Source organism: Rhinichthys klamathensis, unplaced genomic scaffold (assembly GCF_029890125.1).
Source record: "Rhinichthys klamathensis goyatoka isolate OS25496 unplaced genomic scaffold, OSU_Roscu_1.1 h1tg000485l_1, whole genome shotgun sequence".
Lineage (NCBI taxonomy): Eukaryota > Metazoa > Chordata > Actinopteri > Cypriniformes > Leuciscidae > Rhinichthys > Rhinichthys klamathensis.
In genome coordinates this window covers 413,233-427,076 of record NW_026606972.1, presented here as the reverse complement: position 1 = coordinate 427,076, position 13,844 = coordinate 413,233, and the positions used below count along the sequence as shown (strand labels likewise).

Below are 13,844 nucleotides of genomic sequence, written 5' to 3'. Positions count from 1 at the left end.
ATGGTACTAGCATTACTGCAGATGAAGCGATACATTTTTCTAAAGAAAGTCCAGAAGTCAACAACTCTCAACATTAGAATGACCAAAGTTAGTTTAAATACATAAAAATGACAAACTATTTTTATTTCAATATATTTCATTTTTGTAATAGCCTGTGGTAAACAATCACAGCGGCTGTAAACAGCTTATTTTGCATTGAACCTGGAACATTTAAGTTTTATGCATTTTACATTCATTTAACTGCTTCTCTAAATCTATCTGTCTTTCTCTGTTAAACACTAACAATGAGGCCGATATGGAGTGGAGGGATCTAAATAAAATGGTTGTTTGGCAGTTAAGGGGTGTAATTAATCTGAGAGGATGGAGAACACACTTTCATTCCATCAGTTAGCCGTTTCCTCTAAGGCTTCCCCACTGTCCCAAACATATCAGTCACATCCATTACACTACAACACAGGAGGACAACGCTCGCCTCCAGAACGACAACATTCAGTAGAGACAGAAGGGAAGGGTTTGAGAAAGGGCGGGCGAGAGATTAGAGGGCTGAGTGCAGTTGACAGCCACGGTAAATCTCATTGCCTGAGGCGAGTCAAAACACCCAAGCATCTTGAAGGCTATTTTTACCCAGAGTGCCTTGCATGCCCAGAGACTCCCATTCAAAACAAGTATAATATTAGGATGAGACAACTAGCGATGAAGATACCCCACAGGTGAGCTGCAGTACCTGTACAGATCCATCCTCAGTTCCCAGTGACACAAACACAGCATTTCTGCTGATACAAGTACAGCGAATCCTGGACGGCAACTCTTCGCTCTCGAACAGAATAGCGCCTGTGGATGCAGTCTGTACCTGAAGTTTCACAATGCAACATCACATGTCATATAAAATGCAATCAAACAAAAAACAGCTGTAAGCTAACAATAGATGCTCTGGTGGACAGTACCTGTAATCGGTTTCTGCTGTCAGCTGCCACTATTGTAACGTCGCTCTGGGAGAAGAGAACATCAGTGTCCCGCTTCAGAGCCACAGCAGAGGTGGTGTGAACTCGGTCCGTCTCCCACAGCTAGACAAGCGTTAACACTTGTTGTGATAACAGATCAATACTTTTCACAGAATAACAGCAAAAACTAAAAATCACACTACAGGAAGAGACAGGGACCAAAGCTAGCTTACTCTGATGGTCTGATCATCAGAAGAGGACAGTAGCAATGAGCCGTCGGGTGAAAACTGGACACAATGAACCCAGCTCAGGTGACCGTTGCACTCGGCTTTCTTTTTACTGGTCTCAAAGTTCCACAGCTGAAAACCCAGAGTTAGAAGAGAACAAATAGGTTTGGAAATGCTTGCACAAAATCTGCACATTTTAGCGCTGTGATGTGGCGAACCTCTACAGTGTAATGAGAGAGAGCGACGGCCAGCAGGCTGCTGTTGGGACATGCGTGGCAATACTGAATTGTGCTCAGACGACTCGTCTTCATCTCCAGCAGTATGCCTGATGTCTCTACGTCAAACACCTACATGCATACAACAGACAATAAACCGTTAGAACAAATCATGAGCACAAGAGAAGCAGAAGCAAAATCTCCCACACAGTACATTCATCTTTACTGACAGCCTGAGTAAGAGGAAGTTAAGTTTTATTAAAGCTTTACCTTTAATTTGTGCATTAAAGAAATTTATCATAGGATTTTCCTATGATAATTTTAATTAGTTTGTGTGATAGGCGTGAATCAGACTTCAAAAATCAAGCTGTTACAGGCACCAAATCAAAAAAATTGAGTGGCAGTGCCAACTCATTTCACAACAACACTCGCAAAAATCACTTACAAACACAGCGTTCCTGGCAGCACAAATGATCTTCGAGCCGTCAGCTGACCAAGTGCTGCATTTCACAATGGCTTTTACTTCATCGTCACTCTCTCGGAAAAAACTGTTGACATCGATTGATTTCCACTCGTTCGCAGACGACACCTCAAACAGCTGCCAGATACAAAAGACAAAAGTGCAAGAAACGCATAAGAGGGCACCTCAAGATGATCCAGCAGTTGGAGCCTTTCTGATACAGGTGAATTTAATTGTCTAATTGTAGATCAGAAGTCTTGTTTTTACTTACAATAAAATATATTTCTTAAAAATCAAATAAATGAATGCATTTAAAACTATACAAATTATAGTAATAGACTACAAGTAAATGAGCAGATAAGCAGGCAAATAAAAGAAAGTAAAAACTAAGCGGTAGGCAAACCAGTTTTGAAAATGACCTCACCTTTAAGGTGCCGTCACTGGATGAAGTGGCGAGGTAAGCGTCATTAGGGGAGAAGCAGCAGTGATTGACTGGTTCCATGTGTCCAAACATAGTGTTTTGAGAGGTCTGCTTGTTGGGGTTCCATAGCTGCAGCAAAGATAGATACGAAAAGAAAAAAAAAGGAAAGCAGTGTAAAAAGCAGGACACGTGGATTCAGGAAGAAAGGGATGATGTGCGTTTTGTGTAGGGGTCTTGAACACTGTCAGGGTTTATGGAACAGGACAGCTAATATAAGAGAAAAACAGGAACTGTCTTGTGTTCAACACATCTGCCGTTACATTCTCTAAATCTCATTTCAGGGTGTTTCTTTCGCTCCTCATGCAGAGATATTCCACGAAATGCCCCTTTTGTCTTCACGCCTCCACCATGGGGGTGCTCTCATTACGTTTTTGACACCCGTGCGATCACCGTTTTCGCACCCTCAAATGAATACAGCTAAACTGCAGACTCCTGCTGTCACACTCCTACAGATCTCCCACAATTCTCTGAACATTTCACAAGCTGTAAAAATTACACGGCTGCCCCGTTCCCCTCCTCTGCTGTTCCGAGTGAGCATCCTACCAGCTGTCACTCGCATTACTCATGTTCACCAAATCTGACTCTAAATGTGGAAAGAGGAAATGAATGGAGCAGAAAAAGTGCAGATAAGGATTTAATTATCAAACACTTTGGAGCACAACTAACACACACCCCGCTATGCACCCATGATGATTTTATTAGAATATTTATATTATTATTATTATACAAAGACTCGTGAACTCATTGTTTAAGAGGAGTCATTGGAGGGGTTACTGAACTGACTCACTGAACCAATCATGTCAGACCCCAAAAGGAAGGATTAGTGTTTACAAGTGCTTAAGGTTAATTAGAATAATTACTAACAATATTCATACAGTGTAGTCAAGAGTTTCACACTCACAAAGGTTTAGCAATAAATTGGATATAAAAAGCTTGTAAAAAAAAAAAAAAAGTAAAATAAAAAAAAAACAATTATAAAATGTAAAAGGTAAAATTATTCTATAAAATAATTTATAATTTAATCATTGTTGCGGAACAATTAGTCCATGCACAGGTTGCCCTGCACACTTAATAAACAAACTACAGCTAGTTCAAAACGCCGCAGCTCGAGTTCTTACCAGAACCAGGAAATATGACCATATTAGCCCGGTTCTGTCAACACTGCATTGGCTCCCTATTAAACATCGTATAAATTTTAAAATATTGTTGATTACCTACAAAGCACTAAATGGTTTAGCTCCGCAGTACTTGAGCGAGCTCTTAACGCATTATAGTCCTTCACGTCTATTGCGATCTCAAAATTCCGGCCAGTTGATAATACCTAGAATATCTAAATCGACTGCAGGCGGTAGATCCTTTTCCTATTTAGCACCAAAACTTTGGAACAGTCTTCCTACCATTGTCCGGGAAGCAGACACACTCTGTCAGTTCAAAGCTAGACTAAAAACACATCTCTTTGACCTAGCATACACATAATACATTATAGACTTCTATTAATTCAATGTTAGGCTGCATAGATTAGGTCAGCCGGAACTGGGAACACTTCCCTTAAATCTTGACGTACTCGCTACATCATAAGAAGAATGGCATCTACGCTAATATTAGTGTCTTTGTTTATCCCGAGGTTTTCCCGCAGCCTGCCGGATCCAGGCCGTGTCCAGATCTGACGAGGGAGCTTTGCCTGGACCGATGACAATGCAGTGCTGAAGTATCCACTATCCTCTCCCTATGGAGGATCCCTTTCCCACTCTACAGATAAAGCGTTGTGAATTCCGGCTCGCGTACCCCGAAGTGATAAAATAAAACAAAATTCTGTATCAAAATTTATAGGCAAGAAAAGTAGTTTGTTTAGGCTGGGTTGTATGAATTACAAACCTGCGCGCATATTTTAAAAAGCACATAACTATAGAATCAATTCTGAATGAGCATGTGAACGCCGTCAGCGTTAATCACAGGTTCGCGTTTAAAGTCTGATCATTTCGACGGAGGTGAATCAATCAAAGTTAACTTTAGCTGGAAGTAACATTATTCAAGAACCGCTATAACGCCAAAACAATCTGTTACCTTAAATTATATGTTTATCTCTGTAAAGCTGCTTTGAAACAATTCATTGTTAAAAGCGCTATATAAATGAAGATGACTTGACTTGACATTGTTAATTTCTAAACTTAAAAAAAAAAAAAAAAAAAAAAAAAAAAAAAAAAAAAAAAAAAAAAAAAAAAAAACTACATTCAAAAGTAAAAACAGAACTCAAGAACTCTGAAAACATCTGACCTTGGTGTTGGCGAATTTGTCGTTTGAGCAGGTGGCCAGTAGGACACGTCGGCCTGTGTTGGTGAACTGGCAGTGGTTTATCTGTTCCTCGTGTTCCTCCCCAAACACTTTGATAAGAATGCCTCGCTCAACATTCCACAACTACAACACACAAAACACTTCTCATTCTCCTGACTCATTTTTGAACAATTTACACACAACACTTTGTATTAGAAACCATATGGAGGTTTGGATTGGAACAACATGAGGTTGAATATTAAAAATCATCCTGGAGCCAACTGTTGCCCTACAAAAAGATATTGACCTACAAAAAAAATTGGCAAGGAGACAGACACACTGACCTTAACCTTCCTGTCACTGGAGCAGGTTGCTATTTGACGGTCATCGGGGGAGAAGGCACAGCACAGAACATCTTCGTCATGAGCCTGAAGCTCCAGAAGTTTCTCTCCAGAGGTCGTTTTAAACACCTAATGAGGACAAATAGGCAAATATTTGGTCACATAAAACAGTCACATAAAACAGCACAGTGTCAGAACACAAAAACATTTACCCGCAACATCTTGCTGGCCCCACAAGAGGCAATCTTACTCCCATCTTTGGAGAAGCAAGCATAGTAGACGGACCTCTGGTGAGGATGCATGACCAGCCGGGACAAACTGTCCTTATTATTTTTGTTCCTAAAAAGTGTCAAATCACACTTTAAATCAAAATCTCATTAACTACACGAAAGCCACTGGATGAGGCAGTCTGAGAGGGATACATACACCCAGTCCAGATAGAGCTGCCCTCTGCTGGCCCTTCTCTGCGCTTGCATCAAGGCCTGCCTGTAAACCTCGGAGCAAGCGGGCTGAGACAGAGCCAACTGCACTACGTCAGGAAACGGCCTCTGCTCCAGCTGATGTCCGTTCAGAGAGAGGAACTCCTGAAACTGCAGTCTCACCTCACTATTCTGTGTGGAAAACATTACAGGCCTTTTTATACAAATTGCATTCAATGGCCATTTTTTCTTTCCAATAAAAATGTAAATCATTTCTGATCAAGACGTACAATTGAGGAACATCAGCAAATCTAACTTAAACTGTATAAATACCTCTTTGTCTAGTATTTCACCATATTCTACATAGTCGTTGATGAGATGGGCGGATCCCATAACCTGAGCTTTTTCTTTGACCCAGTCCAAGGAAAACATCAGTGAATAAAGCTCCTAAAAAATAAAGGATTAAAATGTAATGTTCATAATGGAAGAGTAATCATTAGAAGATCCTACATAAACTCCAAAAGGAGTGGAAGTGTTAGTGTAGGTCATACTGTAGCATTACCTTTGACAGTCCCGCTTTAGCCATGTGGTACGGGAGGAAGTGGTACCAATACGAACATTCTTTATCTCCAGAACTGGGTGAGCTTTCATTATAGAACTGCTGGTACTGACGGACCATCTTTTTATGTAGTTCCTACAGGGGAAATTAATTCTGACCATGTTATTTGGTGTTTGTCACTTTTTAAAAAGAAAAAAAAAGATGCAATATAACTCACAGCAATTTGATCACGATTCTGTTCTGTGAGAAAGTCCAGCTGAAGATCGTGAAGGTAATAGAGATACGGCCGCTGGTTGCAGTCCCGAAACAGCAGTGATTTATTCACAAATTCCTGTAGGACATCCTCCACCTCCTCCAACTCAAGACCCCACAGCACTGACAGAACCTGCATGACAGAAAACAACAAATAAACTTTGAATACAGACTAATTCACAAAAAAAAGTTATTTAAAATGTCCATTCTAATGCTATCATGCTTGCAAGTATGATAACCATATATTAGGAATAAAAATAAGAGACAATGAGACGAGATTTTCTGTCTAACCTTAGCAGGCACTTTGATGTCTTTCTGCATGATGCTCAGGTCTCTGTATAGATTTTGGTGTTCAGGCTCCAGAACCTGCAGGCTGGCATCCATGGCCTGGTCCAGGGCTTCATAGTCGTAGGACGATGACTTGCGGATCCGCTTGAATTGCTTTCTCTGCAGCAGCCGAAGATAATAGCTCCAGCGGTCAGGGAACTCCCTCAACAGAGCTCCAATCAGAGAAACCACCAAAGGAGAACCTAATGGAAGGAGAAACATTTACAACGGTCAGGGGTTTAAAGAGCATATTGCAGGTAAAAAAAAAAATCTAAATTAATATATAACCTTGTATGAAAATACCATATGAAAAGTTAATGCAGGATTTTAAATGTTTTAAAACGACATAAGGGCACTAATTTAGTAGATAAAGTGAGCGTTTCTTGGACTGCTCGTAAAAACGGCTTTTTTTTTTCAAAATCGCGTCATACGTCACGCTAGGGAGCCTCAGCTCAGTGCAGAGTAGGCTGGTATTCAGTGAGAGCGGCCGTGAGTCAGTGTGTTTTCGGTAGTTTTTGTATTTTAATTTATCATCATCATGGTTTATTGTTTGTGGAGGTTGCAAAAACTCCGGCCTGTCAGGACATCGAGTCCACAGGTTTCCATAAGAAGAAAAGGGACGGTGCTCTATATCTTTCGTGCCTGGTGCGGTTTGTGCAGGTGAAGAGACGGGATTTCTCTTCCGCATCGGCTTCGAGAAACGCGGTTGTGTGTAACGTTCACTTCAGATCGGAGGATTATCATCCCGGCGATATGATGGAGTTCAACATGGGATGCCGAAGCAAAAATATTGATCGTCTAATACTGTACAAATGGCATGAAATAGTGTGATATAGGTAGTCATGCCCTAAATAGAGGCAACTTGTAATTGAAAAACAAAATTACTCAGGTTGTTTAAATATTCAAATCTTTAATTTTCTGTTTATAACCCAGGTGAAAAATATGTATTAAAAATGTACTTGGGTATGTTTTTAGTACAATAGAAATATACCCAAGTATAGTTTTTATACATTTAATAGTATAAATCTACCCTAAAAATACTAAGTCTGCTGGCCTGTTATACGATGGTAATAATCTGTACACAATATTGTGAGCACAGTGTATATCGTTAGCAAACGTGTATATCTATAAGCACGTCTCTCACCAAGACACCTGTCCTGTTCTCCACTGGTTCTCCTCACACCACAACTCATGGTGTCTCTGACCGTTCTGTCTGACATTAGTCCTGGCCTGTCCTGCTCTCTTGGCAGCATAGCAGGCTCATAATGTATGGCTGTGTGGTCCGACTCCGTCATACGAGTAAGTACTTCCTCAGCGTCCGAAATGTCATTGCGATCTATTGTTTTCCTGTTGTTTGAATCGACCGCTCTCCCGCCCGTTACGTCACGCCCGCCACGCCCATTTTTAGACGCGGAAGTAAAATTCTCACAAAAACGACTCCAGAAGCTTCTGTAGCGTATTTATAAGTATATTTTAAAGAAAATCTAGTTCCTACATTATTTTTCTATACATTGACTCGCTGGGTCCTCTAACCTGCAATATGCCCTTTAAAGTACATCAGTGATAGTACTTAATTCTATGGTATACTGTAGTAATGAAGTACTATTACTCAATTGTTATTCAAAGGAGATAGACCGATATAGGGCCACGATGATTTACCAAGTCATTAAATTTGTAATTGTATTAAATTTAGACAAAAATGGTTTCAGCAACATCTCATGATGTGAACATGACACTGCGATCATAAGGTGAGGTAGAGGACAATGAGCGGGTGAGAAATGCAGTGATCACATTTAGCATAAAAAAAGCGAGTTGTACCTTTACATTCGCTCACAATGCTGCGGGCCTGTTCTGGAAGTTTCTGTGGTTTCCCATTGACATACAAAGAAAGAATTTCCAGGGCTTTATCCTCATCTAGACCGTTTTCAACAGGCACTTCAGACCTTGTACCTTCACAAAAACAAAGCACATAGAAACAGGATGAAACCTTACATTTTAATGAAATTAGAACTTTAAATGAATTATGCAAGATAACAGCAATAATACAGACAAAAGAACATTTCTCTCATAACCTTAGCTTATCTCCAAAACCAGAGTTAATGTAATTAATGTAATTTCATTTAGTGCAGGATTTGCCTTGGATTCAAAACTCAGACGCAAGCAGGCACAATATCCACCTAGTCACTTACAAAACTAGACTTTTTAGGAATAGCCTCTCACTGTGTCAATCAATCAATGCAATGCAAACCGGACACACTAAAATTAATTACTCACCGCTTACGGAGTCAGTCAGACCTCGGTTGCGCGTGGTCAGAAGAACTCGGCACTGAATATCAAAGGCCCTGAGAACAGAGCTGTCCCAGACATCGTCCAGAATCAGCAGGGACCTGATGGATGTACATAAGAGGAAACAGCTGATATAAAAGGAAAGGCAAGTATTTTTAAAAATCACAATTTTTATTTAGTTTTGAAGTGTCAAAGTAAAAGAGACCATATGCGTCCAGCACTCACCTGGGGAATCTGCGGAGTATTAGGAACCGCAGGCGCTCTTTGGCCTCCTCCACAGAGCAGGGTGGCCGATGACTGGCTTCTGAACTTTGACCCTGCTCCAATCGGAAACATAGAGACTGCATCCTTACTAGCAGGTCTGCCCGCTCACATTGGCCAACAGAAAGCCAGTGAATACCATCTGGAAAACACTCTAAAGAAGAGAAAAATGCTTTTAAGAAAATACTCAAAAACATACTTTCACTCTAAACAGCTTATTTTTAATTGATTGATTCATCCACTTATTTTCAAACAAATACTGGGTCTCATTCACTAGCATGCGTACGCAAAAATCTGTGCGTGAAATTTTAGAATCAAAATCAAAACAAATTTCATCCTAACATGAATATAATCATATTAAAGTATGTTGCATTAATTGTATTAAGCAATATTATCCATATTTAAAATTATTTAATAAAATTATTCACTATAATTTCATTTCATCTTAAATACACTGCATCATATACAGTTAAAGAGTAAGAAAAGCTGCGTTATAGCTTCAGCTGTGAGGTTTCTCTGAATAACAGGATATATATATATATAAATAAGATATAGCACACGTGTGTACAGCTGGCTAATGAGAGGTCTGTAATCTGGGTCTGTATAAAATATATTGTGTTTGAACTGGTGAGAATGGCACATTTGACACTGCTAGAGGATTGGGCGAGAGCACGTCTGCAAACAGTGGAAATTGACGAGAGTGACGAAAGGATGCAAGGAAAGCGTGTGCTGAAAGCCCTTATATGGAGATGGTTTGTGCGCTTTTTATGCAAATGACATTCTAAATACACAAGTTATTACCCTTAATGAGGGCATGGTCTCGAACAGCCTCAGCAGCCATCACAGACTTCCCTGAGCCCGCCATGCCAAAAACTGTAACCCAGCCTGATGTCTTCTGCAGCTGGTACAGCTTCTGCCGGATCAGGTTCAGCAGAGCGGGACGGCTCACAAACACCACGGGTCTCTGAGGCACCCCACCGTCACTCAGAATCGCCTGGACTACAACAAAAGCAAAAACTCTCGTATCTCATACTTGCCTACTTCAAAGACAAGTCCATACATGTCCAATTGGCTAAAGTGGTTACCAGAGGGAGACACTCCATCAGCAAAGCTCCTCTCTCCCTCGGGGCTGAGCAGAGGCAGGTCACTGTGAAGGAGGTTGGCTAGATCTCCGTAACTCTCTCTGATCAGTGCATTGTATAAGGAGATGTATGCCCTGTTGTCTTTCCTCAACAGCACCTCGAGCAGGGCTGCGGCCTGCTCTCTTCTAGTGACCTGGAGATGAAATAAGGAAACTTGACTTGAATTCCCTCTTTATAGAAGTAAAACAGCATGTTTGAACAACACAACAGACCTTATTAAGCACCGTCGCTTCTTCATCATTCGTTAAGACGCCATCGCTGACCATGTGGTCCATCAGGTAGGAGGCTTTGATGTCCTGCTCCAGAGTGGCTTTGGAGCGCAGCAGACAGCTGCGAGCACGTTCCTCCATCTCCACATAAGCTGCGCCGCTCTTCTGAAGAACACTGCAGTTGATTGACTGTTACTTAGCGCAACAGGGCAGTCTGCATCAAACTAAGTGGGAGAGAGAGTACAAAAATAAAATTATTTGATTTACTCAAACAGGGGCCATATTACAGACAATCAAAAAAAACACCATCTGATCTGTACCATGGTGATTTCTGTTAGAATCTAAGTTATTGCATTTTTGAGATCCTAACTTAAGGCCTGTTCACACCAAGGACAATAACTAGAACAACAAAGTTGTAATACCCGTTCAAATTCAGAATAGGGAAGTCCACGCCACAACTACATTCATTGGCTATTTTGTTGGGTACACCTTGCTAGTATCGGGTTGGACCGCCTTTTCCCTTCAGAACTGCCTTAATTCTTAGTGGCCTAGGTTCAACTAGGTGCATTTCTCAGATATTTTGGACCATACTGACATGATAGCATCACACATTTGTTGCAGATTTGTCAGCTGCACATCCATCATGCGAATCTCCCATTTCACCACATCCCAAAGGTTCCCTATTGGATTGAGATCTGGTTATTGTGAATGCCATTTGAGTAAAGTGAACTCATTGTCATGTTCAAGAAACCAGTTTGAGATGATTTGAGATTTGTGATATGGCACATTATCCTGATGGAAAATTGGTACACTGTGTTCATAAAGGGAAGGACATGGTCAGCATCAATACACAGGTAGGCTGTGGCATTTAAACAATGCTCAATTTAATTGAGTCAATTGTTACTAAGGGGCCCAAAAAGTGCCAAGAAAATATCCCTCACACCATTACACCACCAGCACCAGCCTGAACTGTTGGATGGAGCTATGCTTTCATGTTGTTTACACCAAAATCTGCCCCTACCATCTGAATGTCAAATCAGAAATCGAGACTCATGATACAAGGCAATCTTCTATTGTGCAATTTTGGTGAGCCCATGCAAATTGTAGCGTCAGCTTCCTGTTCTTAGTTGACAGGAGTGGCGCCCGTGTGTCTTCTGCTGTAGCTTATCTATCTCAAGGTTCGACCTGTTGTGTGTTCAGAGATGCTTTTCTACATACCTCAGTTGTAACAAGTGGTTATTTGAGTGACTGTTGCCTTTCTATCAGCTCGAACGAGTCTGGCCATTCTCCTCTGACTTCAACAAGGCATTTTAACCCGCAGAACTGCTGCTTATTGGATACTTTCATTTTCAAGACCATTCTCTGTAAACCCTAGAGATGGTTGTGTGTGAAAATCAGCAGTTTTTGAAATACTCAGACCAGCCCCTCGGGTACCAACAAACATGCCATGTTCAAAGTCACTTAAATCAATTTTTTCCCCGATTCTGAGGCTCAGTTTGAACTTCAGCAGATTGTCTTGACTGTGTCTACATGCATCAAGATGCTGCTCTGTGATTGGCTGATTAGATCCGAGTTAACAAGCAGTTGAACAGGTGTACCTAATTAAGTGACTGGTTGGTGTATAACAATAACACACGGTTTTATCAAGGAACGGTACTTTCAGAAGGATTTAAAGTGGTAGGACAGAATAAACAATGTTTTTGCACGTTGTTTGGACAAAATATTATGAATTAATTTATCAATATAGATCTGTTTATTTATACTTCCTTTTTTGAATCTGCCTTAAGAATGGGAAGTATAAAGTCGTGTATCCACCTAGGTCCATTTGGAAATGGACATTTCAGGCAAAACCTGGGGCACGTTCAAGATCACAACGGTGCGCAACGTTTTGCTACGGTTTCCGGGTTGAACGTCATGTTTCCTGGAAACGGCGTGCACCGGTGTGCAACGGGGTTTGAGATGCGTTTTCTCTTGTTTGGTGGGCGTGTCAGAACTGCAGTCCAATCAGCAGCAACATGTATATAAAGCACACGGTATTAAAGAGAACTCGCACAATGGAAGTAATTTACAAATGTGTTCGATACGCAACAACTGAGGATATTAGAAGACATGTTTGTCGTAAGTATTATTGTAAAAATATAGGATATCAACATAATGATGTAGTTGTTTATATTTTTAGCTTCATTGCAAGTGTGTGACATTTGGTATAGAAATAAACAATGCATGTAAAGTGCCTTTCAGGGTTTCAAGAAAATACAGGGTATTAATAAAACAGTATGAACAACAAATAAAGTCAGTATGTGAGGCTAAATAGATGTGTTTTAGTCTTTATTGGGTAAGATGTGTGCTTCCATTTCAGTTTCCACAAATCCCTTCACTCGATTGGGATGTTCTCTTGTGTTCTGGGCGGCAAGTGCAGTAACTGTAACATCGGGCATATTTTGTAGTATTAAACATATTTATACCGACTTCATCAGGCTCCGAAAATTATTCACAAAGAACACAAAAAGCCTTCTCAGCTGCCGTAGTTGCAACTCTTGCGTCATCACAACAGTGCGTTCAACGCATCACTGTTTCTGTTTAAAAAACGTTCTGCAACGTTTTGTCGGCGCTGAACGCAGCCCTGCTCTCTATAGATTAATAAAAGCTATAAAGGAATAGTTCCAATACTGGCTTCTGATTGGTCAGCACAAAATCAACTAAATAGTTAGTCTGTGAATAGTGATTTCTGCATAGCAATGTTCAATTAAGCCAGGCACCATCTTTTATCGAAAGATGCCACAAGGATGAACTTTCTTAAACTAACATTTTATTATTATTATTTCTTGAGTGACTGTTACTATTTAATACACTTAAAGGGATAGTGTATCAAAAATAAAATGTTACCCTGAAGGGTAACACTTTAGAATACGGTTCCTTCGTTAATGAATAACTACACAGGAACAAATGAGTAACACAATATTAACAATCTAGTAACTACTATTAACTAACAAGAAATTCTGATTAACAAATTAGTAAGTAACAGCGCACAGATGAAAGTGGTAGTTCACTATTAACTAATTGATAACTACTTTTTTTAATGCTTCCCAGAGAACTACTGTAAGAATCATGGTAACTAACTAGTAATTACTCAAGTGTTACTACATACTTCTAAAGGAATGACTAATTATTTGGATCCGTATTCTAAAGTGAAGATCACAGTAACTAACTAGTAATTACTCAAGTGTTACTACATACTTCTAAAGGAATTACTAATTCTTTTAAGCTTTTGAGGTTTTTGGTGAAGTTTTAGATAGTAATTCCCATAGAAGTATGTAGTAACACTTGAGTAATTACTAGTTAGTTACCATGATCTTCACTTTAGAATACGGATCCAAAGAATTAGCAATTCCTTTAGAAGTATGTAGTAACACTTGAGTAATTACTAGTTAGTTACCATGATCTTCACTTTAG

At 40.1% G+C, this 13,844-nt stretch overlaps 1 protein-coding gene across 3 annotated transcripts in view; it reads right to left on the bottom strand.

The window, feature by feature from the left end:
* apaf1 (apoptotic peptidase activating factor 1) overlaps window positions 1–13,844 on the bottom strand; it is a 33,270-nt gene that overhangs the window by 16,764 nt on the left and 2,662 nt on the right. For 2 of the 3 annotated variants that reach the window (XM_056237242.1, XM_056237243.1), the window contains exons 2-21: window positions 10,395–10,615; window positions 10,126–10,315; window positions 9,842–10,039; window positions 9,005–9,194; window positions 8,768–8,880; window positions 8,312–8,443; window positions 6,458–6,696; window positions 6,132–6,299; window positions 5,918–6,049; window positions 5,689–5,802; window positions 5,363–5,547; window positions 5,149–5,275; window positions 4,940–5,065; window positions 4,599–4,739; window positions 2,268–2,393; window positions 1,829–1,981; window positions 1,387–1,515; window positions 1,175–1,300; window positions 945–1,064; window positions 725–850 (exon numbers count right to left, since the gene is read on the bottom strand). In XM_056237242.1, the coding sequence (XP_056093217.1) occupies window positions 725–850; window positions 945–1,064; window positions 1,175–1,300; window positions 1,387–1,515; window positions 1,829–1,981; window positions 2,268–2,393; window positions 4,599–4,739; window positions 4,940–5,065; window positions 5,149–5,275; window positions 5,363–5,547; window positions 5,689–5,802; window positions 5,918–6,049; window positions 6,132–6,299; window positions 6,458–6,696; window positions 8,312–8,443; window positions 8,768–8,880; window positions 9,005–9,194; window positions 9,842–10,039; window positions 10,126–10,315; window positions 10,395–10,532 (2,973 nt within the window). In that variant the 5' untranslated portion in view covers window positions 10,533–10,615. Of the gene's footprint in view, window positions 1–724; window positions 851–944; window positions 1,065–1,174; window positions 1,301–1,386; window positions 1,516–1,828; window positions 1,982–2,267; window positions 2,394–4,598; window positions 4,740–4,939; window positions 5,066–5,148; window positions 5,276–5,362; window positions 5,548–5,688; window positions 5,803–5,917; window positions 6,050–6,131; window positions 6,300–6,457; window positions 6,697–8,311; window positions 8,444–8,767; window positions 8,881–9,004; window positions 9,195–9,841; window positions 10,040–10,125; window positions 10,316–10,394; window positions 10,616–13,844 lie in introns of those variants that run through there. The other variant, XR_008804100.1, reaches the window with a different exon arrangement.